Below are 27,739 nucleotides of genomic sequence, written 5' to 3' on the forward strand. Positions count from 1 at the left end.
ATTAGTATAGTGTTCTTTATACCTGTGGGACTGAGGCTGGGAACCACAGCAGACGTCATAGAATTTTCACTGACTTTTTTTTTTTTTTTGCATCTACTGGAATGAACTACAGGATTTTTCTGTGCAAACAAGAAAAAATAACTTCTGTTGCAATCAGCACAAATAAAATGGAACCAGGATCAATAGACTGTGGTTAAGACAAGATGTAAAAGTAATTTGCCAACTCTAACAACTACATTTAGCATGGACTTCCACTGAAACTGAAAGATTACTCAGCAGGGCTAAACACAATTTGTTAACAGAACAAATACAGCACTTTTTGCTTCACTTTATTGATGAAACTGTGCTCTACCTCTCATTTTTAATTTTCAACCCTGCTATGCAGACACAATGCCCATGTGCCAGTTACATGAGCTCTATTGTATTTCAATTTTAGTTTTATTCAAGTTTTTTTTTTTTTTTTTTTTTTTAAAAACTATTTTTGTATATCTGTGTTCTTATTTATGGTACCGAGTACATTTAATATTAATTCACCCACAGATAGTCCTAATATCTATAAATGTTCATGATATACTGTATATAGCATATACTGTGACAATAAATAAGTAGGTAGTTCTAGCTTCAAAATGCAATTTTGAATCCAGGAGTTTGCAGAATCAGTAGATGAGCTGGAAAACGCATTTTCACGGATTTGTTTCTTTGTTACTCAACTACTTATTGAGGAGTAAACAAATACGACGATGGATTAAGACCAAACCAGCCGAATATGCCGTTGGTCTTTCATGTGCCATAAAAATGAGTCTGTCTGTCTGTTTGTCTGTCTGTTAGCAACATTACTCAAACACAGACAAACAGATTTGGATGACATTTTCAGGGAAGGTCAGAAATCACACAATAACCACCCGATCAAATTTTGGCAGTGACGCAGCTTATAGTCTGGATCCAAGGATTTGTTAAAGATTTCTGTATCATTGTGAGACAGCGGCACGGCGTCACTGTAACCATGACAACAAGTGAACGCTACATCAGCTGCCTGCTGACGATCACATGATTGCGATCTTACAACATATTGATCATTGGGGACTTCTCCGTTGGAAATGATACAAGGTACAATTGATTAAATTGTGGGGGTGTTTCTGAGTCCCATTAATTCCCGCCACCCGCTACATATTTAGGTCACACAATTCGGTATCCGTGCATAACGTACACATGCATAACACACGCCTGTGCTCAGTGCACAGTCATTTTGTTTATGGGTGCATCTATATTAAATGGTCACATTCAATGGTGCCGTGATTTCTGCCATGAATTTTTACAAGATTTCATCCGTCAGAAATGATACAACAACTGATCAGCCTTAGTGGAGTACTGCGCTCTCAGAGTGCTTTTCTTGTACTTTACGTCTTGTAAGTTGCAATTTGAAGTTACAGCAGATCAGACCCTGTCACCTATTAATGATTTGCATCACTGTAAGTGTGAACCCCACAGACCTTGTCATTTCAGAGACGCTCTGACCCAGTCATCCAGCTATAATCATTTGGCTCTTGTCAAAATTACTACAGTCTTTATGTCTGCACATCCAACATGTTACCTAGGAGAACTGACTGTTCCTTTTTCATCTATTATATCCCAGACCTTAATATGTGCTGATGTCACAGGCGAATCATTCTTAGCGTTATTTGCTTCATCTGTGAACCGTCATAATGCTTTCACTCATCGGTGTACGTGCCTAGGGTAAAAATGACAAACTAAACGCAGAATGTAATGTACTTAGTTGCTTTTCCGAGTCAGTAACTGTTATATTTCCTCTTCTTCATCCCGAAAGAGCATCTGATGATGGGAAACGCAAGCTCAAATTTGCTGCATATGCCTTGTTGTTGGGTCCCGTTGAGGACGTACACAGAGTTTGTTTTTGACGGGACCAATTACTCGAAAGTGTTTTGGTGCAGTTGTTTTGGAGTCTCCACAATGTAGCTACAGTGTCAAATTTGCTCAAGCAAATAACACTCCGAGTGAAAGCTGACCAGAGTCAGACTCTACTCAACGAAACAAGCAACATTTCAAAACCCCTTATTTTCTGCTTTTATTGTTTACGTATTTAACTAGAAAATGAATACGTCAGCAGTGCTGCATTGTTGAAATGAGCAATGGGAACTGTGATGGGCATTTTTCACAACTTACAATTTACAAACCAATCCTGGGAGAAAAACTGAGAAGTTAACAGATGATCAAATTGAGCAGGGAAAGCCTGAACTCATTTAGCCACTGAGTTGGCAGGACAATTAAACAATTCCCACGGCAACTTTGTGCAAACCATGCAACATCTATTCTTCAGTGTCGATAGAAAAAGCTGGAATACATTTACTTTTCTACTTTTCTTTGGCTCCTTATTAGCTGTCACCAGAAAAACAGCAAGTCCTCCCAAGGTCCCCAGGAAATAATAACTACAACAGTTTCAATACCAATATGAACAGCCATCTTTGCAAGAGCAAATATTCAAAAGAAAATATAGCTATTTCACATATATAGTGCATTTCCACACTTCTAACGCACAGACACATGGGAACAGAGAAAATGGATGCAAATTGAATAAAAACAGGCCACCAGAAAATGTCCTGTTAGTATTCATTAAAGACTGGCTCTGGCTCTGAAAATATCTCAAGTGTTGTAGTGTCATGAAGCAATTTTAGGGGGAAATATACTTGCTGTTTAAATTGATAGGTTGCATTCACATTGCCAGTGTGTCTCTGTGAGCTCCTTTTAATGGATTATCTTAACAGAGAGTCTGCAGTATACAAGCTTCTGACTGTGGCAAATATGCAGGTGCATTCAGACTTTTCATAGGTAGTAATGAGCATCAGGAAGAAGCTAAAAGTGCTGCTTAAAGATGCCCCGCTTATCAAAGGTGTCAATGTGGTACGGAAACAGCTTTTTGTTTTTGAAAATTGTGGGTTATGGGTACGTGCTGATGGTGGCATTACACATGGCAGCAACTGAGATTTCAAATTGCTTTGCACTTCAGAGCAATTCACCATCAATATAATGGTCAATACTTTTTCTCTACATTAGAATCCACTCTGAATAGGAACGAGTGGAAAAAGTGGTCTCTGGGTGCAGTATCTCAAATTTAAACTACCTGGTGGTAAAGTTTTCTTTTTGACAATAGTTTAAAGGTTTTGTAAAACAAACCAAACAAAACAACAAAATATAATTACGGATGATTGCTGTATCCAATTCTTTACAAAGAATAAAGTGTTGTCATGATGACTGAAATGTCAATTCTACTTTAAAGTTCTTTAATAACCTTTCTGTCCAGCACACAGAAATTCTATTACACTGCCTCATCCAGAGGGTTTGAAGGAATTGCTGTAGCAGTCTGCAGTGTGTCTCTGGATAGTGGACTGCAGCACCTAATAACCAGTCATCCATTAAACTGGATTTCACTTGCTCAAATTGGAGGGCTAAACTGGTGCCAGGAGCTGGTTGAAACAGCTGTTTGAAAGTTCAATCTTAAGAAACACTTATTTCAAATGTATCCTGAGTGAAGTTTTACACATACCTAACTCAAAATGGCTCGAATCACACAAACTAGTTCTTACGTGGAGATTGTTATTAAATATTTAGACCCACTTACTGTCAAGTCTTATCATTAGATAGGTTCTAAGTGGCATGACTAATGTTGGCTTGTTAGCATAAACCATATTAGTGAGTAATATACCAATAACTTTTAACTGAATAAATGAGGTTGACATATTCACGTATCTTCCATATAATATGAAATTAATTCTACTTTAAAGCACACGTGTTAATACATTTCTCTATGTCTTCAGGCCTGCTTGATTTTAGCATCAATTTCAAACGTACCAAAGCCTGTGAGCTACTTCAGGTATCTTAACACAAGTCTGATACTTCCCTCACACAGTGTGTAAGTAAAGAAGTCATTGCACCCTAAACGTAGGATGAGCCCTAACATAGTATAATGTTTTAGATTTAAAAGTAGAGATGTCCGATATTGGCTTTTTTGCCGAAAACTGATATGCCGATATTGTCCAACGCTCAATTTTCGATTCCGATATCAACCGATACCATCAACCATTTGCTGCATTTCACAATGCTAGTGTGGGCTCCTGGTCCTGGCTGAAATGGCTTTTGCTGGTTCTCTTGAAATCAAAGTAAAGTGCGGGGGTACATGTGGCGAAGGGCCCATTTGTTTTGGTCTCAACAGCTGGTGCGCTCATGACATACAGTAGTCCTGAATGTTGCAAATGAAACCTTTAAATCTAGAACAACCATCATTTAGAGAACATAGTGTTCACGATGGATGAAATGGAACAATAAGATGGCAGATATGGGAAGGAGCCCGTCAATTTGATGCCTTAAAAGAAATCTGGCAGCTGTGTTGAGGACCAATTCTAGACCTCTTGTTACTGTCAGGAATTGGCCGTAAATCAGCACACTTCAGTAATGGATTCTTGGTGATATAAAAGCAAAAATATGGATTTCAGTTTCTGTATTGGATAAAGCTTAGTGTACCCTGGCTGTGACACAAGGAAAGAGCAGCTGTCAAACATACTTGATGTGTGGCTCAAAAGTAATAGCAGGATCAAGGGCTATTCTACAATTCTTCAATGTGCAGCTCTGAGAAATTATGCAACCATCACAATGCAAGGAAAAATCCATATAAAATTGATTTGTGTCTGGCTGGACCAAGCAACAGTTCAGTCTTCTGACAAGCAGCTCTCTAGCCTAACAGGATGGGAACGGTCATTTATGTTGCATTTTGAAAAAAGATGTACACAGAAAAAAAAGGGTTCCAACTAGGGATCCCTGTGGTGCTCCATTTTAAAGTGTAGAGTATTACTAAACAAAGCGTCTTGTTGTTTCGCAAACATAACTTATGACTAAGTTCTTAAAACGCTCCAGGAGGGTATCATCGGCCACAGTGACATTCTATATAAAAGCAGCCACTTGTGAACCTGGTCACTGCAGTTTCAGAAGAGTGTCTGGATTTGATTCAAGATTGAAACTCATCAAGAAGTTTGTGGCAAGGTACATGAGCTGAGTTTGGACATGAAGGGGGATTCAGTCGGTATGAAAATGCTCAGAGTAGACAGACGTTTTTTAAAAGCAGTGGGTGCAACACCAGAAATTAGAAATTTAATGATAATACTTCTGCCAAGAATTCCTCTTCTTTACAGTTATTTTGACGTTGCCTGAATTGAGGGCTAGAACTTGTAGCAATCCTAGAAATTGTGTGCAATCACTAATTTCCGGGGGGGTGATACAATTTCTCCTCCCAGTGTGAACTATTGCAGTATCTTGATTTTCTATTACTGTTGGTATGAAAGTCAGAAATGATGGCACTGCAGCAAAAACAGCAGATTGTGACATGTTTCACAACGCCTCTAAAATTTTTCAACATTTCGAGGTTTAATACAGCCCCCTCTGAGACTGATGCTCTGCATCAAAAAGCAGTCATTCTACAATTCCTGAAGCACAATGTGTTGACAAAAGCTTTGATAGCTGGAAGTGCGCCACATTTAAATGCAAATTATGCCACACTTAATGAAGAACAGATGCATTACACATTATCTAATGAGTTACAGGCTTAAGGATCAAATGAGTGAAGCTGGGTGAACATCAAACACCGAATCATTCCTGGAGCTAAAGATTATCTGTCAGCACAAAATCCCAAAACTTCTCTAAACAATCTGATGTAGCTCCTTTATCATTACACACACAGCACAGAAAGGTGTGAGCTCACAACACAGGAACCAAATCACATGTCTAGTCCTCAGTTCAAAATGGCTGAACAGATTACAAGAGCATTAAAATAGCCTCAGGGTGGACTGTAGTCGAGAGTGAACAGCAGAGGAAAAGTGCTTACCTTTGCAAAGTGAGTCTGAGCTACAGCATGTCGTATGCAGACCTCTCCTCACCAGTAATTACTACATTTCTAAAGAAATTATCTTCCTTTGCTCAAATTATGTCAACCCAGGACAAAATGTTTTAGTTAACTCTCAAGTGGAGCTCTGCAGAGTTCGGTGAGGTGGCAGGAAATGGAAAACTATCAAGCCGTCAGACTGGATTACACAGACAAAACACCTGCCTTCACTGTGGAACTGGAAAACAGGGAATAAAGCCACAGTTTTTTTTCTTGACATTCGTCAATCACTACTTCATGAGCACCAATGTTTCAAAGGTAAAATGAATGAAAAACAATTATTTAAAAGCCTACTGAAGACAAAGCTCAGTGAAATCTAAGTTCCCTGCTTAAAAGGACCTTTTGAAATTGCATGAGTGCTAATGCAATCTTTAGGCCCAGCTTTGCTTTCGACTAAATTCAAATCAGTACGTGGACATGCACATAATGTTTTATGTATTGCATTGTAGTAAACAGATCATCCAACACTGCAGTTCATCCTGACAGCAACATAAATGTATGAACCAAACGTGATGAGAATCAATCCAACAGTTTTTAGAAATTGCACTAGCAAATACAAAGTAACTTCATGGTGGTACAAGAGGGCCATGTGAATTAGAAGTATCGCAACAGTGAATGGTTGTTTGAAGTGTTTTGGACAAGAGAATACCTTGACCACCAAGTGGCACTGCATCAAGAAGTCCTTATGATTCGCAACTGTATTTGTACAAAATTTTACATCAATCCATCTTATAACTGTTAAGAATTTTGAGAAACTACAAGTATCACTTTGCAGTCGTATGCCTCATCAGTCAAGTTGCAATTTACATCAACGTCTGTCCAGACTTAAATAATATAGATGGTGAAGACTTAATGGCAGAGATCACCAAATATAGTCAAATGTCTTGAAAATGTCCAAATTTGGCCAATAAATCTGGTTCTGGTAGAATACAAAGTTGTTGTCATGACAGTAGACAATGTTTCCAATATGGATGATGCTGCAAAGAGGATACTAATTCTAAAATGTGGATGATTTAAGCACATCTTTAACATGACAGCACAGAAGATCGACACAATCACCACAGATTAGTGTCAGGAATTCAGTATCTGACCAAATGTGAGATATGGTCAAAATCTCCCCTTCTGTTCCTAAGTTGTGGCATTCAATAATGGCAGGAAAAAAGTATTTTTAGAACATTATCATGTCAGATTGCAGTTGATATTTGACCGATTGGATATACAATACAATCACTTCATACTTGTATCCTGCATGACATTTGTATGACATGGTGTCATGATTAGCGTATGAATTCTGGAGTTGTGGTCAAAAAGGTGTATTGTGAGGTGACACATTGTCTACATTGACCTTTGACCAGTGAATACAAAATTTATTTGGTTCATCTTCGAGTTCAAGCCAATGTTTACACCAAATTTGAGGAAATTCCTTGAAGGAATTCCTCATAGAATGAGATTAACAAACAGAGAACCCAAAAACGTAATGCTTTTGACTATTTGTTGCTAGTTTGCTGCCTGCCAACCAATTAGATACTGCCATTCCCCAAAAAATGTAGCACAGGGTATTGTTATTATATCAGTGATTCAACAATATTTGACAGTTCAGGGCTCAAAAACAGAAAGTCTGACAGAAGGAATTAGCAAAGTTACGAGAAAGTAAAGCGTAAATTAGTCCTTTAATTCCAATCAAAGCCATTAGCTACTTAAGTGTTTAGACTTTGATTGCAGGTAAGTTCTGGGTGTTTACTCAGTAGAGACAATTACTATGATGCAAATAAGAATGAACAAATTGGTACGTATTATTGGGAAATACACTGCATCTTTCACCATTAACCCAGAATTATTTGATGTGAAAGAAAAGGTGTTTATTGCCGTCATGCAGCATTGCAGTTCCTCTGTGACTTATGTGACTTATTTACTTTTGTTGTGCCAATTTTACCTCAACTATTTTGACTTTTCCTACATTTTTAAAATGATTTTCGACATTCCCTAGTGCACTCAGCTGACCATACACCATACGTCCATTTAATGTACAGTACAAGCACAGAGAGCGATATGAGCCTCAAAAAGGAATGTCTTTTCTGTCAAGAAAATAGGAGCATCATGCACCTCACCCACCCCTCCATGCCCCTTGTGGCTGCACTGCATTTGGGTTTAGTGGGTCTGCTGTCAGTGGAAAAATTGCAGCCTCTCTCTACCATTTCGCTCTGTGCGATTGTCGAGCATTTATGAAAAATGGTGAGTCTAGGAAGAAGTTCTTTCTCAGATCTGAGGAAGTCACATCAAAGGGATTTCCTGCTGAAGCTCTGGAGTGTTCGTGTGCTAAGATATGAAATTTCTGGAAACTTATGGCCTTTCAAGAAAAAAAAATAAACAAAAATGAGACCCAGGAATGCACGTGACATCACTTATACCTATATGTAATGAAAATGTCTCAGAGTTTTTTGCATTTTCGTCTGGTGGATATCATCAAGCATCAAGGCTATGATGGCTAAAAACAAAAAACATCCCATAAACAGCCTCAGGCCTGGCAGTTTGCCGACAACATGAAACGGGAGTGTAAAATGAAAAGAGTTGGCACACTGGAGGTCTAACAATCAGCTCTGGCACAATAACTTCAAAAACAGCAAGTAGAAAGTGAGCACTTGAACAATTTTGTGATGGCTCTAAATTACAGACCTGCTATTCCAGCCTGCTATAACACTCAATATCTTTCCTTTTAGGTTCTATGAATCCAACCAGTAATTCCCAGAACAGCTATCTTCCCAGTGAAGTACATATTGTAACAGAAAATCCTGTGAATATTACAACATCTACAAACCCTTCACTTTCTAACATGTCAAGCTATGAATAGGAGATTACAAACTAAGGAAAAACCAACATTAGCATTAATATTGTCACATGCTGCTTGACTGAATGTGAATATGTAACAAGAGACTTGTTACATATTCCACATCTTTGGCACCTTTGTTTATGTAAAAATACACATCAGTGTAGCTTTAAATGTGTCCAACAAATACAATCTTCATTCACAAAAAAACTGCTATGTTTTTGAGCAAAATTCCCAAATCAGAAAATTTACATAAAACATCCAGTTAATTATATTTACTACACAGAGTTTGCAAAAGCCGTATAGTTAGTGTGAGGTCAGTTGCAGTCTCAACTGTCGGGCAAACTCGGGCTTAATGAAGCTTTTCAGTGCAGACTATTTCATACAACACAGACTTATTTAATAGGATGCAATGTCCTTTTTGGGGGAAGAAATAAAGTTGCCCTACTTTCATTCCACTCCTATCTTGAGGCTTTCTATCATTATACTCTAAGCATTAAAGTGAACTGGTGCCTTACCCTGCACTGAAAAATAACTCACAGTACAACAAGCAATTACTCTAAGACAAAAAACAACCACCAACCACCCACATAATAGTCCTTATTTGTGAGGCAAGAAGAATCTCTCGTGACATGACCAAAAGCTCTCCAGAGGCCAGCTTTTGCAATTTTGTGTTTTCCAATGTTATTTCGGGAGTGAGGAAGCCACCAAGCTAATTGTGTTTGTCAGCCGCCTGCTTTTTAACTGGAAAATTGAATGTAAAGCTCCCTGCCAGCGCCAGCTGACCCGTTATGTCACACAGTCATACAATATTTGCTTTTGCCGAGGTATGTATGTGTCAGGGTCTATTGTTTACCTCAGATAAACCATGTGCACATACTGGGAATTGAAAGAATTGCAGACCATGCAAAGACCCAGCTCACAGGGATGTTTTGCCTTCTCCAGCTCCTGCCAGGGATTTAAATGGAAACACTTTAAATCTGGATTATCTGTGAAAGGTTAAAGTGGCCACCTGCTGTCCTTCATGCTTTCTCTGAATAATTCATGCGAAATCGCGAGCCAGACATGCAGTCTTTAAGGCTACTCTTTTCATTATAGATTACCATTTTAATAAGCAGTTTTCTGAAGTCTCACCATTAAAACGGTGAAATACTGTCTCCAAGGGAAAAATTTTACATTTACATTATGTTTACCCACAAGAGCTCGACGCAATACCCAAACCAATTTCCAAATTTGACCAACACTGTTGGAGGTAAATGCAGGATATTTATTTCATCATTAATTTTTTTCTTGATTCATCCTTCTAAGGGCCCAGCAATACAGAGCATTTGCCCCGTGTTTGTATCACACTGTGTTCTGGGAAGATTGAACTCTGTGAAATCAGCTGCTCCTACAGTGAAACTACTCCCACCTATCATCCCAGCAGTATACACTGTAATCACAGTTATCACTGCTCGAAGATCAAGAAAGCTCAAGGAGCCAATAACAGCTTTGCAGGATGAAACAGAGCTAAATGAATGATTTTGACCGTTTGTTCTTCCTTTTGACCCTTTCCACCCATCAAAACCACAGTCATTGATTGAGTTGCAATAGTGCTGCTGTATTGCTACTGCGAGCAGAGGTCACGCATTGATTATATGGCCGCAGATATGAAAAGAAAATGACATACATTCAGCATCTCGGTGATTCTCTTTTTCAATTCGATACAGAGCTATGAAAAAATAATTCCACAGTAAATTGCAAAATGCCAATACAGAATTCTCCCCCCACCATGTAAAAACACGAGTGTGTTGTATTTTAACACTTATTTTCTTGGACAAAACTTGCTTTACTGTTTTGTGTCAGTGAAGCCACCGCATCACCATATTTTAGCCAATGCTGGAATCAGTGAAGGGTGACAGAACAACAGGCAGTGTTTGGCTGAGATGAGCTTAATTTTCCTCCTTCTGCCAGGGGACTGGCTCCAGAGCAGTCAGCTATCAGGGTTGGGACCCACATTTCGGACAGCTGAACACCGTCCCAGCATACAGGCGTAGAGGACACTATGGATTACTTCACATTTAATAACATGTCAAAGTCAAAGAGGATTTGTATGAGCCACAGTCCACAAAGAGAGGCAGAGGCTCAGGCTGCAGCTGATAGCGTTGCTGCCGCCTGGCTAGTGGTCAGTCCTGCTGAGCTAGCTACAATCAGAAATACAGAGACTCTCTGTAGCCAATATACATAGCTGAATTTGCGTCTGCAGCCAACCAATGCAAAATGAAACTTAGTCATACAGTGAGCGAAACTGGAAGCTGCTGGTTTCTATTATTCATATTAAAAATTTTCCATTTTAATCAAAAGCAGAAGGAATTATATTACTTGTTGTATTATTTACACCAAATGTGCCCTCCAACGCTTCAAGGTCTTAACCATAAACTGTACATACAGATGGATGAAAGTTGGATAACTTCACATGGTGGCTGGTCGCAGAACAGGTGAAACCCCATTCATCCATGAGCCAAACTCAAAAATCCAAGTACATTTCAAATTTCAAACATTATTTTTGACAAATGTTTTTTTTTTCCATATTTAGTACTCGTTAGGGCTGCACAGTGGTGTAGTGGTTAGCACTTCGCCTTGCAGCAAGAAGATCCCTGGTTCGCGTTCTGGCCTTCTCAGGATTTCTCTGCATGGAGTTTGCATGTTCTCCCTGTGCATGCGTGGGTTCTCTCCGGGTACTCCGGCTTCCTCCCACAGTCCAAAAATATGCTGAGGTTAATTGATCATTCTAAATTGCCCGTAGGTGTGAATGTGAGAGTGATTGTTTGTCTGTATATGTGGCCCTGTGTCCCCTGCCTTCGCCCCAAGTCAGCTGGGATAGACTCCAGCCCCTCTGCGATCTTAATGAGGATCAAGCGGTGTATAGATAACGGATGGATGGATGGATAGTACTTCTTATCATGTTGATGGTGGTTCCAGTGTTAACTTGTGAGATAACTTTGTTATTGATTAGAAATTTGATGCTACTAAAGGATGCATGTTGTCATGACTGACAGCTATAGCTGATGACTGACAGCTGCTCTATATGAAGACAAACACAATGCATAATTCTAAGGTTGCACTTCGGTCAAAATGTGGTCGTTGCAACATCACCAACATTAGGTGACGTTCTGATGACATTACCATATGATCTTAAATTAATCAGTCCTCATGGGGATTGTTCTGTAATGCTGCAGTAATATCATAGAATGATACCAATACAACATCATTTAATACAACAACAATTACGATATATCGCAACTATCTTCCATCCATTCATCATTAGAAACACAACCGGGAGGTTATCAGAATGTTTGGAAACTACATACTGGCTTACCAACATACAAATGGAAAAACAGGCAGGGAATCCGGCTAGCATTAGCCGAGGGAAATCAGGGAAAATCTCTGTTGGGTTTGACTTTGACTGCAAGAGAAGGTGTTACAGTATACCTTTATATTTTTAACTGAATGTACTGCAGACCTTTTCCGTTAGTAGTATTTATATTGTACGAGTCTTACTGCTGGTTTTCAGACATGCTGTTGGAGTTAACCTCCCATTCCAAGATAGATTTGCTGCCACTCTTAAGACAGCTTTAATTCACCTTGTCTATGTCCTAATGAGATATCAACATGATAAGAGCACAATCAATCCTTGGGGGGGATAATGGAGTTGATATGTAGCTAACTGGCCAGACAGCTAGCTGTTAGTTTTTGTCTAGAGAACTTTCAAAGGGGGCATGATGGGACCTCAATACTGAAATAGCTCACAGTAAAGCAGAGTTGTTTTACAAAACCTTCAACACTAAAAAAACATTCAATAAAATTCAATTCTTTCCTGGGTTCTTATAAAATGTGAGCTAATGAGCTGACCATTAGCAAATCCATCAGATTTTACATTTACATTGTATGAGCCTTTCTCACTGCTGACATTTTGCTTGTCATAACAACAAAAGCACCAGGGTCAAAAATAACGTCAACAACATCTGTTCTACTCAAGCCTGCCATCAGGCCATCACAATACGACAGTGACCTTGCTTGCACAATAACAGGACGCTGACAACGAGAGAACTAAATGGAATCCCACCATTATTATTGTTGTAATTTCTATACATCTTTTGCTACTGTGACATATCAAAATGTCTTGTGTTAAAACACCTTTAGAGACTTACGAGCAGTTAGCAATCCAGCTGGAAAGTCACAGTGTGTAAATGACAGAACTGAGAAGTAACAAAGAAGTGTAATTCTAGCGGTTTGGGAAGAAGTAGCCACTTCCTCCAACCTCCAACCCTGTAGCAAGTTTATGCATCTCAGGCTTCAAAAAATTGTTCAAACTAAGGACGTCACAGTGACTGAAAATACATGTCATCACTCAAACTACTCGTTCTTGATTAAAATGTAATACTGCATAAAAAGTCCACCACTGTTGGATATACCATAGGAAAACAGGTACGCAAAAATTACTCATGCCCACACCAAATTTTGTCTTCCAGTGATCTTTTGTTAAAATGTTAAACATTTGGGATATTTCCCCCCATTTTAAAGGAAAATGCAATGTTGAAAATTATTCTTTATCCTAAAATTTATTATGGATCCAAATTTGATGTAGATATGAATATTTCCACATCGTAAAAATGGAGATGGATATGGTGCCACCACTCAGATATGCTATAAAGTTTTCCTTGTAGTCTATCATTATAAAATAGATGTGTGTAAAAGTGTTGACAGGACACCTTCAAATGCAAACAACACCAGTTTGCACCTTTTTGCAAAATTTTAATCCATTAATGTTTCATATTTGTCAATACTCCTGTATTTCTTTCCCTTCTACGTCTATTTTCCTACATTTTATGCACGTAACTGCAAGTGACTGTACATTCTGAGCATTTCCAAAAAGAGGTGACCAGCTGCTGAATACTGTTCTTGAACACCGCTTGTCTGGACACAGCAGAGCCAGGTGCTGCTCCTAAATTACACCTTGATCATTTTGATTAGTACACGGATTACGGAGATCTCACATAAATCCAAGCATCCCTTGACCTTTTTCACAGCAGAGATTTTGGCATTTTATAACAGGAAAAGTTAAAGTAGTAACAAGAATAAGCAGTATCTGGGTCCTGTTGGCTTACTGGGACACTTGTAGGAACTGAACTATCATTAAAACAATTTGTTTCACCTTTGCTTTTACTGCTTTTGGGTCTGTCACAAAAAAGGTTCCTTGCACTAAATGGAATTACAAGGAGAACCTGGCAAATTTATCTTTGATTGACTATCGCTATTTGTGGTCTAGGAATAGACGACAGATTTCCAAACATTCTCCATTTGAAATGAATTGCAGCCTTAGCTCATGTGCATGTAGAGCTGCTAATAATTTCTGTTTAGAAATGGGCCAAAACACACACAAAACCCTTATAGATCAGAGCTAATGTGTGTTGCACTGTTATGGCCATTGAGCTTATATGATTGGAAAAGTGAGTAACAGTGCAGTAAACATGCAGAATGCTTCACAAGTGAAAGCTGAAGAATTTGTCAATATCAATGGCACCAACAGTCTTAATGGACTCCTAACAGAGTCAAAACACCACCAGTATAGACGCAAGTATTGTATGTTTGTTTGGATACAGCATCCTCCAGTCATGTCTAATTCCAGAGATGTGACTTTTACTCTGTGAGGATAAAACACATCAGTAATACAAAGTGAAGAGGCTACTTCAAAAGGACTGCACTTTCAAAAGCATATTCATCCAACTTTCAAGTTTGTAGCTCATTATTTAGAAGGTGTTAATGATTCGAGTGAATTAGCCCCTCAGAAAAAGATCCTTCCGTTCACAAGCACATTTTTTTCAGCGTTTTAAACCTTAAGCTCAATCTGTTAAAAAATTAATTCAAGAGCATCAGTCACATGCAAAAACTAAAAAGATCGAGGTACTGATTGGGAAGCAGATCAAACACAATCCAATGAAATTTCCCCATGCAACATCAAAAAGATCTTTCTTACTGTGTTGTTTCCGTTTCCATTTAAATGTAAGCCACTGTCAAACAGTGGGGAGGATACCCGGCTGTGATCCAGGCCTGGAGAACCTGGGGATAAAAAAAGGAGAATGATTCATGTTCGTTACAAAAAGGCTTCTGAAGAATCACTGTTAAACATTTAGTCTAACTTTATACTATTAATGACTATTTTATTCCTTCAGGAACAAAGAAAATAAGTCAGGAGTTGCACACAAACCTCAAACAGCAAAGTCCAGCTCATAGTGTTAAATTTTAAGGGTTATTATCGACTTTATTCTGCTGCCCTGCCTTTAAGCTGTGCTGTGCAGATCACAGGCAGCATCCAAGAGAGATGAATGCTGCTCTTTGATATGATATTAGCTTGGCGTTAGAGGACCTGCTTTCTGGTTCGGTCACACTCGGTAAAGTGTGGCAAGCAGCTCCTGGCCTCTCCTGCTTGTAATTTGTGCCATGGTACAACAAAGGACGGCTTAGAGAGAATACAGCTTGAACCATTTCGCTCTCAGGCAACAAAACCCCAATTCATCGAGCCAAACAACCTACAGCGAAACCTGAGTATCTCTGCACGGAGACCTTCCTATGAATGTCAACTTACTCACAAGATGTGAAGGCTGGATTTTGTAACTCACTTTGAATTTGGGAGAATGTGTTTATCAACTGAACTATGAATATTCATGCACACCTAATTGGACTAATTACTTTCTACATCTGTGTGCTTTTCATAATTTGGTAAATTGTACAAAAAGAATATCATGTTTGCTAGTGGATGCTGAAACTATTTGTATTCGATGGGGTTCACGCCTTCTTTTGCTTACAGCTAATACATAAGACAACAATCACTGGCAGCGCAGCAGTGTAGGGTTTTGTTTCTGAAACACAACTACGCATCAAGATGAAATGCAAGAAGTTCTTATGTTGATTGTTGATTTGCTTTAAGTTTAAAGGGGCCACATTACATAAAATCTAATCTTTTATTGATGTTGAACATAACTACATGTCCCACAAAACAGGAATAAAGACCATCCCTTCTATTTTTCTTTTCTTTTCTTACTTAATTAGAAAGTGGGTCACAGAATGAGCAATTCAGGTCTGCAGCCTGTAGTGATGTCACAAGATTAGCACCGCCTCCCCCTACTGGCTCCTCCTCCCTGTCATTCATTGAACAACAGCTTTCTAAATTGCATATTTTTTCTTTTTATGTATTGAAGCCACCCTCATGAAGTGCATATGAAAGTACCATTTCGTGCAACTAGGACATACATCATTGTAATAATATTGCACTTTAAAGGTTCCTCATTGCAATCTATAGACATGAGCCGTCATCTGTTTGAGCTCTTTCAGCGGCTCAAGCTTGTTTACACTCATATGAGACACGGTGGCGTAACTATGCAGATGGTTGTGGTTCAGAATGCCCAGGAAAACATGCTGGATTACATTCTGCAAAATCCGACAGGATGTAGTAGGACATCTGGGTATTTCTGGCACACTACATTTGACATATTATGTATTAGAACATACAAAATCTCCTCCTGGCATACTATATAGTATGGCAGTATGGATATTGGAATGCACCCAGAGTAGACACAAAGAGAGGTGTGCCTGGCTGTCTTCTCCTGAAAGCTGTGTAGGCAGCAGCAGCTCAGTTGGCTTGAAAGGTACTGAGACTAAAACAGTGCATTTGGAACAGGTCTTAAACCAGGGGTAATATAAGAATGGTAGAACTGTGTCGTATTTTCAGCTGAAACTGGAAATGCACATTCTGGGGACATGCAAGACTTTCATGAACTTGTTAAAAGGGATATAATATGGGACCTTTAAGGGAGCATTTTTTGGCTGAGAAATAGATGAAAACATTAATGCTAGTCTCATATCTGTCCATTACGTATGAAGCTGGAGCCAAGAGACCATTAGCTTAGCTAAGTCTAAGATTTCTTGCCTAGCCCAAATGTCACAAAATCTACAACCAGCGACTCTAAAGCTCAGAAACTGATATCAAGCAAGAACAATAATTTGCAGCAGATATGTGCTGGACAAAGCAGATTTTGCTACTCTTAAACAGAGCCAGGCTAAGCATATATAGCAGCGATATCAATCTTCTCACTGAACTCTGGGCAAGAAAGCAGATGAACATATTTGATGAACACATAATTGAAATCAAGCACTATTTTTTACTATTTACAAGATACTATATCATACCATTCACACTTTTACTAATAATAATATGAGTAGTGGACTTTTATCTGCCCTGTTGGTCTCTGTAAAGACGATGTCAGGGACTCCTGAATACCAACCAGAATCCATTTATAGTTTAAATCTGGTGATGGTTGCTGACTTATGTTTGAAGGTCTCTGCCAATCAATAGGGCTGCTCCTATTTTCATAAAATATTGAAAAAAAAAAGGTTTCTTATTTGAGAAACTAGAAGCATTTTTGGTATTTTTATGTGAAAAATTAGTTGCTCATGAATTTTCAGACAATCAACTAAACAATTAATTGATTGCAGTCAAATCATTGCAGCTGCACAGTCAAATATGTCTAAGCCCACACAGTCCAGATAAATTTAACAGATTAGCTGATTTTTAGAGCATTAAACTCCTTCACAGAAGTTTAGCACACCCACGCATATTTTTACTATTTTCTACATCGTTGAACAATGCTACAGACGTTAAAGCAATTTATCGTATCATTGGAACTTTGTAGGAAACAAAATACTTTTTAATTATCATTATTAAATTATTTTTTCAGGCAGCGTTAAGAAGCTCCCATACATGCTAAGCACCTGTTTGCTGTATTTTCGTTCATTCTGCAGTCATCCCAAACCATCTACCTCAGCACAATGCCGATGATGATCTAAAATGCATCAAGCTGGAAAGAAATTTCACTAGCTAACTTTGACAAAGCACAGCTGTTAATTGGAAATCATTCCAGGTGATGACTTCCTACTGCCAGCAGTGTGCAAAGCTGCAATCAAACCACTGTTTTAAGGAACTTTAAAATATGAAAGATATTTGGTTTAACACAGTTACACTTACAAGTCAGTTCATAGCTTAATATCTTCAGCGTTGATCTATAATGTAGAGGATACTGATAATAAAGGAAAACCTCTGAACAGGTAGCAGGTTTAAACTTTCGACTTATATTGAATTGCACAAGATTTACATAAGATGGATGAGACAGAAGGCCTGTTGCAGTAAGATGGAACACTTGAGCACTACCGCTCATTATGTAAAACATGACAACATGGTGTTTTTGTAATGAAGTGCGTTTTTTTAAATAGAAATTATAACTCACGTGTGATTTCTGGAGCTATTTCAGGTAATCGCCTACCTTCACTGTGCAGCACTTTATCACGCCTCCACTTAATATAAAAAAGACAAAGTAGCCCCACTTAATATAAAACAGTGCTCCACAAAATTGCTGCATTTATAATTTGATTTTTGCCCTTGCTAACTGCTCCATGTTCTAATTTTCTTGCTATCATTTTCTCACCTCTCTCACCTACATCTTATATTCCTCAGCTCCACATGGATGATTTTAGTGTCTCAGTTTTCATCTTTTCAAGCTGCTGAAGGTAAGTGCAGCTCTGGGTGTTTCTGTCATTACGGCTCGCCTCGGGCCACAGAGCGTGACAATTTATTACTATGGAATAAATGCTCATCTATTGAACAGCTTTAAAGCGTTAAGTTGAGCAAAAAATACAATCTCCCATAAATGCGGTTTACTTCTCTGCTGCTAAGGATTCTCGGTGAAATGAAGTTTATTGTGAGCTTGATCGGCATCACAACCAGTGGATGCTTACCTAGAGGCAGTTTGAGAAATGATGGAACCTCTCGCAGGTAGCGGACGGTGATGGTGACCTCATCTCCTGCAGTACGCAGGAGGTGAACCTGGCAGCAGGGAGAGAGATTGATATAGATAGCAAGAGAGAGACAGAGATTGAGACTGATGCAGGGAGATAAACTTTAATCTCACATAAATGAAACAAGCCACATTCATGTCAAGCTGTACACACCCTGAGCAAACAAAATGTAACAAGAGATGAGTGAAGAATATTTAATCAGAAGTTGATGCCTGACTGAAGTGCTTTCCCTTGAATCATCAAAAGGGAGAACTTGAAGGCCGGCATTTCACTTATGACAGGCAGTGACAGAAGATACCACAAAGTAATTACACTCTGAATGTCTGATTATCTGATATCTAAATCATATAAAATATGTCCTCAACATGTCAAGTCCTAGTTTAAAAGAGGCTTTCATGCAAGGTTCAGGGATCACATATTAAATTTGTCTATTTTTCATGTATCTTACATAAGGGAGAATTATAAAAGAGCACTTTATTTTGGAGCACTGTTCTTAACACTGCTACAAAGTGCCTAACATAAATAAAAAATTAAACCACATTAAAAAACAGTAAAATAAATATGATGAAATACATAGGGGAATAAAGTAGAAATTAAAGTAGATGTGAAACAGTTTCAAAAGCTTTCACAAGGAGAAAAGCTTTAGGAAGAGATTTAAAATAACCTAGAGACTGTGTCTGAGATCAGTATGCAGAATGTGGTTCTATAATGAGGGGTCCTTAATAGCAAAAGACAGATGACCCTTTGTCACAAAGACTCAGACTGGTCTAACACTGCATATCAGTATAAATTTTGCTCCTAGACTAGCTTGATTCAGCAACAATCTGCATAGCCAGACCCATCTCCACAGTGCTGCCTCAATGCAGGGAACGGTCTGATTGCACTTCATTATCATTCTGCTAAAGGGGGAAAAATGCACTCGTTTGTTTGGCTTTTCTTTTTATCACAGTCTTCTTGGGTGCTAAGCTCAGGACACAGCCATGATGCCCTTGTAAAATAGTGATGGTGGAATTGTTTTGGTGGAACTTTTGCATGCGGGGAAGTTAGCGCTGCCAAAAAACCCAAACCATAAATCTCTGAGCAAATTCAGCAGGGCTGGCTGAATTGAAATCCTTGCCAAAACTTGCTATTTTCAACATACTACTTTCAATTTTATTTTTGCTGATGCTTTTATCCAAAGCAATGTACAACAACACAAAGTACAGGCAGGGCAGCACTAAGGTCTAACAGCCCTGACTTTGGCCAGGGAAATTGGTGGTTCAAATCCTGGCTAAGGGTCCACTGGACAACTGCACCCTAACCAGGATTAGAACCACCAATCTCCTGCCAAAGTCAGCGGTGTCACTGAGCTATCCAGCTGCAACGTGCAGGTTGCTTCTAGGAGCTTTCCCACAGCTAACAGGATTTTGAAGATGAACACGAAGACCGAAGAATGAGATGAGAGAGTAGCATGAAATGCATGGTGGAAATGACATTTATACACAAAGTCTACAACTGATGAGTCAGAGTAGTTGGGGAAAAAGCAAATATCAGCTTGAACCTGAAAAATTTCCATCCAGGCTAACTCTGAACTCAGACATTTGTTATGAAAGACAAAATGGTTCACACTTTGTGGTTTGCTCATAATATTATGGAGCAATGAGAAGGGGAAGAGCTTTTTGAGATCACGGTAACACATTGACTGTGGTCACACGTTTTTTTCCCTCTTTTTCTTACTGTATTTGCTCAATTTTTCCTGAAATTTCCCAGAAACATCCTTGTAAATGATGAAATCTTCAAAGTTAGTGAGCAGAACTGAGCTGCTATGTTTTTTGCAGTTTTAAAACAAAGGCTCAATTTACCCAGAACTCACTCAACTTATTATAGTTGAAAGCTTGACAACTTAGTGGAACAGATACATTTAGACGTCTAATTGAAGTGTGACTTTTAGTGATATCAAAGCCGTAGTGAAAGTCTATCTTTATGAGTGTTTTATGGCACATATCCAGGTTGTTTGTTCCTGACTAGATCCTTGCTTGTGATGCATCTACTCTCAGATGTACGTCCCTTTGGATAAAAGCGTCTGCTAAATGAAATTATAGAATTGTAATAACAGGCAGGGCTCCATATGTTGATCTCGATGATCGAGAGGTCACATGTGAGGTCAACAATGGAGTGACGTATTTGGGAGCAAGGCTCTGTAAGGCCTGAAAAGTAAACAATAGAATTTCAAAATCCATTCAGAATCTAGCAGGGAGTGGAAAGTCCAGTGGTGACGTGATCATGCCTCTTTCTCACAGTAATGAGTTGAGCAGCAGCGTTTTGTACGAAATGAAGCACCTGAATGTTACATGCAAGGTCACTTCTGCACATCTGCTGTCAGATCCCTCACTCTCCTCTCCAGCATTACGTGGTAGTCCTTGTTACTTTAGCCTGAGCATCTGTCAGTTCTGGGACTGACAGGCTACCATTAAAAGCTTGGATTTTGTTCTGAAGAGAAACTACTCATTATGCTTTTTGTCGCTCTGGAGGTGAATATAGTGTACAACAGTTTGGGGCAGCACGACGGACAGATGATCGACAGGAAGACTGTCTGAGAGAGATGGGGGGTTGAAGGCAGACAATAAAGAATATACTTAACAAAGGGAAAACCTGAATTGGTGAGAAAAATCGAACAAAAAAGAAAGAAAAAAGCAAGCACCCATGCAGAAAACTACTAAATATTGGCACCACACAGCTTTTGATAATAATCTTCTCCTTTTCAGAGTTTTCCATTTGTCACAGTGTAAACCAAAAGACAAACAGCCTCCTGTTAAGATGACAACTGAGATTGTTGACGTACATCTCCATGCTGGTAACTAGCGGGATTTGGTGTTAAACCTGGAAGAAAGATGGAGGACTAATGGATGGATGGAGCAGGGTATTAGCTTTATGCAACAGGTAATTACAAATATACTCACAACTTCTTCATGAGTACAATGTTCTACATTTATGCCATTGACCTAAAGAAACCAACAGAGAGGGAGGAAAAGCAAACAAGTCAATACGTAGCTTAGGAAGTGTGATAATTTATTATTTCTAAGTACAGGACTAGGACTCTTGGACTAAACATCTGGAACAATTGATGAAAATTTGCTTGCTAAAGACCATCAGATGACCAAAGAGATAAGATTACAAAGCGATGTGACGACAAAAAGATGCAAAAACAACCAGAAGACACAAAACAACTACAAAGAGAAGCAAAAGGATACAAAGAGGTGCAAAATGACTACAACCACAAACAGATGCAACACAGTCACAAAGATATATTGAAACAAAGAAAATCCTTAAAATAAGACATGACATAAAAGAGATACAGACAGAGCACAGCCAAATGGACACAAGCATCTTGTTAGAAAAAATACTGGAACTGTCATCAAGGCTTGGTGTTTATGTTCAGTGTGAAATCTACAAGGTGGCCAGTTGATGGACCTGCACAATGTGCAGGGAACCTGCAGATCCTGCTTCCACAGGAATTCATATTTAAGATAATTTTTATTTGTTGTTTTATTTAACCTTTATTTCATCAGGTAAGTTAGTCGAGAAGTGGTTCTCATTTTCAATAACAACCTGGTCGTTATAATGCAAGTTAACAAATCATGCATGTTTAATAAAACCGCCGCCGTGTCTGCAGCTTTCAAGGTCAATCCTGCTAGCATGCTGTGGCTGATGAACAATTGCCAAAATGAGCTTGTGCTACAATTTCCGATCCAGGAGTACAAGTTTATCGAGATACATATTTCCGGTGGTAATTGTTTTGCTCACAGGGTGCACGGAACTGCACCCAATAACAAGCGATGAATGATTCAGGACAAATACATGTACCATTACATCCCCAACAGAGACACCAAAACATATTACTACAAAGAAATACAAAATGACCAAACTGAGATGCAAAACCACTACAAAGAGATACAGCCACAAAGAAACACTACACAAAAAGACACAAAACCACAATAAAAAATAAAAATCGCTACCAAGACAAACAAAACGACTCCAAGGAGATGCAAATTAAATTAAAATAGATTTTTTAAAAACACCACAAAGAGACAAAAACCTCACACAAAACAACGAAAAATAAGATGTAAAACTACTACAAAGAGATACAGCACAACCACAAATGATCAAAATGACTTCAAAGAGACTCCCAATAGCTACAGAGATATGTCAGCCACAAAAAGATAAGACAAAATGCAACACAAAGACACACACACAAAAAAAACATTTGCGCTTATTTTGATCCTCTATCAGTTTAGGTGTCTTGATGTAGGAGGGAGTATTTCACTCAAAATCTGTCTGTGATTTGCAAATAACAAGCACCTACTGATAGATCAAATTTTAAAAGTTACTTGTTATTTGTTGTTCAGTAAAGCACTTTAAATTGAAGTCTTTACAAGTGAAGTCTAAAGTTTCCAAACCCCTCTCTAATTTGCTGCCTCTTCCACTATGACTTCAAGTATGGAAATAGATGCAATATTCTGCAGTGTGACAGATCAAATAAGTCACTGCAAATAAATATGAAACAGCAGTGATCCAAGGGTGGATGCAGTAGCAATTCTATTTATATTGTAATTCATAATAACTTCCAATTTGAATGTTAATATTGCTTTGCTGTCCATTTAATCTAGTTGATATTCGAGATAAACAGCACATCCCATAAATTTGCCAGACAGATTCAAATGAACTTTTTAAAACATTAAATGAATATAAATACTAAATACCAGACACTTTTGGCAACTATAACTATCAGCCATTATTTAATGGTAACATCATTAATAATCTACCACAGACTCTAGGACAATGACACATGTTCAGTTAAATTAAATCGATGTGTGTTTAGAAGTAATATATCTGACCATAATACTGTCTCTTCAAAAGCGCAACGAGACAGAAAATGACTCATCTGATTAAAATCCCACAGTTCAAACTTCAAAATATTCTTTTCTCATTTCCTCAAATTAATTACACTGTCAGAATAACGGAGGGCTTGAATTAAGATGCAACAAGTTGGCGCTCTCGACTTGGACTGAATCGACCTCGAGGCAAAAAAAGTCAAGAACTGATGTACCAACCTGCAGCACAGCGTCCCCGACGAACAGCTTCCCCGTCTGATCAGCTGCAGGCATCAGTTGTCAAGTGTCAGAGGTTAATGAATACATTACAAAATAATTGCTCATTTCATACATGGCAATGTGGTGGAAATAGCAATCAGTGTCTCTGTCTGACTAATCTCAGGCAACATCCTACAGCTCGGAGAAAGAACACAGGAAAGCATGAAATTTGAAACTAATCAGGATATAAACTCATTCGCAGCGGCACGAGGAAACAATGAAAGCTCTGTTGTCAAAAGATTTGTAAAGGCCTCTGAAAAGGGTTCTTAATGTCCTCGGGATATAAAGACATGACTCTCTTGTATCCAAAACGATATTAAGAGGCATGTGGGCTAAAAGACAAATTACAGGGAAATGATTCACTCACTCGATGCTCCGATATTGCATCATAGCGGGATACAAAGAGGTCATCAGTTCTAACAATTTAGCTGACAAACATGATTAAAGTATTTTCTCTTCCATCAAGCTGACAGCATGATCATATTACTCATCTAGTCTGGATTGCTATTTACTTCTTCACAGCTTTTCAAGCTCACGGATCATCAAGAACTGCCCTATTGGACACATAATTAACAATAAATGTTGTGTAAGTTTACATCATTTAATCTTTAAATTTGTGTCTCTCAGTAGGAGCGCATTAATAGCCCAACCAAGAAAAGTGATTTTTAATGAATAGATAGACATCTTGCTGTAGAAGTTCATTTATTTTCTTTGTGAGAGTTAGACGAGAGGAGTGACACCAGTCTCGTGTCATGGAGAAAGAATTAGGCCATGATTAGCTTGGCTTAGCATCAAGACTGGAAATAGAGAAAGAGCTGCAACACCTTTAATTGGGGACTTAGTTAGACAGTGTATCTTGATAAAATATGATACAATCAGAAAAAAGTTGCACATCACATTCTGGGTTAGATTTTGATCCGATGGAATGAAGCAGCCATCAAAAACACATCTGTGTTTTGAAGGTATAGAGGACTGAGTTGGTTTTTCAAACCTTTAAAGTTGCTTAAGAGGAAGCGAAAAGTACACCAAGTGGCTTTTAACTCGTACTTAGAGAAACTTAAAAGCAGGATTTCTATTTGTTGGATACAGTGACTTGTGACAATAAGTTTGCCAGGCTTGGTTCAACAGATTGCTACATGTCTGTTGTGTGTGTGGGTTAAACAAAGACACACTGAGTAATTTAACTGATTACTTATGTTCTCAGCAGGCCTTTCATACTTATTATACAATCATCACCTAACCCTCATTTTGCAAATATACTAGAATCCTTTCCACTCTACTGCATAAAAACAGGTGGATGAAACTAACCGAAATGTATTTCATTCCCATTCTTTTACCAGGGTTTAATGGCGCAAACTGTATCGCAAAGTGCTTAACTTCAAATATTCTAACTGGCTGAATTTCAATGAGCATTTATTGACAATAATGTCATGGATTTAGTTGCAAAGCGAGACATCACTGCACTGCTGTGGGAACATCTAGGTTTGAGGCCAAATGAAAGAAAAGAGCCCAAGAACTTGGAGGAGGCAATTAGTTGGATTTGTAAAAAAAAAAAGGTGGCTGTCAAAGGTGCCGATATCACTCATCCACTAAACTAACGGATTCAAACATTAACAGAAGGAAACAATCAAAACATTAATTGCAATTATTTACATGCAATTAAATGTCAACCGACACCACTAGTTTCCAATTTTTAGCTTGGCTCAGTTAAAATTCTATTTACTCATCCTGTGCAGTTGTGTAATATCTTCTGCAGCTGTATATCCTAAATGTGCTCTGGATCATTTAACTCTTCCACAGAGGCAGAGCCGAAGCAGTGGTATGTTTTCAGTGCTGTTTGTTTTTCTGTCTGTCTGTCAGCAAGTTTATGCAAAAACTCCCTCAAATTTCACAGAGGTGGAGCCTGGCTGAAGGAAGAGCTCGTTAAATTTTGGTGTGGATCCAGATCACTGTGTTTAAACCTGTGAGACAGAACATTGGCCATGGCAGGGGACGGTGGTCTAAATGTGGTTTTCTGTATATATTTCAGTTCAGTTGTACATTCTCAGGCATGTCTAGAACCTGTATAATTTTCGATAGACATCAAATATAAATACTAAATGTTTGGCTGTGCAGCATGACTTCATAATGACACCATACACTATGTAAATTAGTCACCTATTTTAGATGTTGATTAGCTCTTTATGCTAAGCTAGGCTAAACATGACCGAGTCCAGCTCCATGACATGAGATTAATAACAATCACTTCGTCTAACTCCCAGAAAAGAAAGCAAATGAACTTTTTTGGTCCAAAAATGTTGTCATGTTCCTTTAACATCTCAGTAAAAGCACTTTCACAAACTGAAAAACTGTTTTTTTATTTTCACATCAAAAAATTTCTTCTTAATTATGCCCATCAGGACTGTCTCAGTTACAGTTTGGGAGCACAAATCTATGAGGAAGACTGTGTTACAAACTAGAGCACAGTTCAAAAGCCATGACACAGATAGCAAGACAAATATAAAATGATATTGAGCTGCATTATGTTAAATGTAGGTTCTACTGCTCTGACATTGCCCACTCTTTATTTTTATTGCAAAATCATGTCACAAAAATTTTAAGAGCCGCTAAAATACATTTTTCTCACCACATCAATATTTCTTTAATCAACTTGATAAGCAGCATTTAGCATTACATTGAAAACCCTTTTTCAAAGTTAGATTACAGTAGAGAGATAAAATACCTTCTTACCTACTTGATCTTTAAAAATCTTTGAAATAACCACTGGCACATTGTGCTCTGCACCTCCCTGGAAAGCAGGAGATAAAGATGAGCATGAACATTGCCGAGTTTCACTGGTGCTGCCAAAACTGACAAACAGTCATCTCTGCACCCAAAGCCTTTTCATTTCCACTGTAGTCTCTCCATAATCAAAACTTATCTGCTTACTTTGATGCTTAAGCCCAGACCGCCAGTCGCTTGTCTTCGCAGTACAACAGTTCTGTGCTTTAGAAAGTGGGAGTTTCTTATTGGCAAAAGGATATTGTGAACATTGAAACAGTATTCTGGAGTTATGCAGCATGAATTACAATGCAATTCTGGAGCCTTCGGGTGCACTTACATTTACTTGGGTTTCACTTCCACTTGTGCAAACCACATCCAGCTTCTGTATGGTTAATACCTCTTTGGTCAATTTCAGGCAGACATCATAGGTATTGTTGGTCTCCTCATTGTACAGCAAAGCAATTCCAGATTTTGTCTGTTGAAATTGAGAAGAGCATTGACATTTTGCCAAGCAGAGCAATTATGTACACAATGAACATTTTAATCCTCTTTTCTCAATGTGCCATTTGTGTACCCCATTCTACTGGTCTACTTTTGGGTTAATTGGTTTTGCCTGACATTGTGAAACCTTTGTGCAAAACAGCAAAAAAGGATTTCATACGTTCAATTCCATATCTTTACCTTACAAAACAAGGGACACACAAAAGTTCAAGATAGTTGCGCTGGCCAGTTTAACTTTTAGACATAACAATTCACACTTGGACTATCTCTTTATAAAGGACGACTCAATAAATTCCCTAAAATAGTGCAGTTTAGTCAAACCCTCACTTTTAACTGCTTTGGTCTCTGATCTTTTGCTGTTCAGTCATTACCTGCACACACTAAATGACAACAGATTAAGTAAATGACTGCCTGATAACGTTTCCTTTTTTAATTCCACAATGCTACTAGTCGTACTTCAAGCTGTTTTAGCTCTGTAGTGAAATATCACGTATATTATTTAATACTAGTACTTAGAATAAAAAGAATCTACATCTATGCTAGTGACCTTGGGAAGCTGCATTTAAGCACAGCAGCACTTTGAGGTAAATGTTACCTTCAACATGCCCATATACCAATAATGAAAATGTTTCCATGCTAATATTTAACAGGTATATTGTTTACCTTGCTCACTGCTTTGGCTGAGTGTGC

General features: G+C 38.4%; 1 protein-coding gene across 3 annotated transcripts in view; it reads right to left on the reverse strand.

The window, feature by feature from the left end:
• sntg2 (syntrophin, gamma 2) overlaps positions 1–27,739 on the reverse strand; it is a 116,534-nt gene that overhangs the window by 62,148 nt on the left and 26,647 nt on the right. For 2 of the 3 annotated variants that reach the window (XM_035943928.2, XM_023261191.3), the window contains exons 2-8: positions 26,886–27,023; positions 26,714–26,770; positions 26,516–26,573; positions 23,747–23,790; positions 21,596–21,637; positions 18,597–18,684; positions 14,785–14,867 (exon numbers count right to left, since the gene is read on the reverse strand). In XM_035943928.2, the coding sequence (XP_035799821.2) occupies positions 14,785–14,867; positions 18,597–18,684; positions 21,596–21,637; positions 23,747–23,790; positions 26,516–26,573; positions 26,714–26,770; positions 26,886–27,023 (510 nt within the window). The remainder of the gene's footprint in view (positions 1–14,784; positions 14,868–18,596; positions 18,685–21,595; positions 21,638–23,746; positions 23,791–26,515; positions 26,574–26,713; positions 26,771–26,885; positions 27,024–27,739) is intronic. The other variant, XM_023261194.3, reaches the window with a different exon arrangement.

The sequence above is a fragment of the Amphiprion ocellaris genome, chromosome 20 (assembly GCF_022539595.1).
Source record: "Amphiprion ocellaris isolate individual 3 ecotype Okinawa chromosome 20, ASM2253959v1, whole genome shotgun sequence".
Taxonomy (NCBI): Eukaryota; Metazoa; Chordata; class Actinopteri; family Pomacentridae; genus Amphiprion; species Amphiprion ocellaris.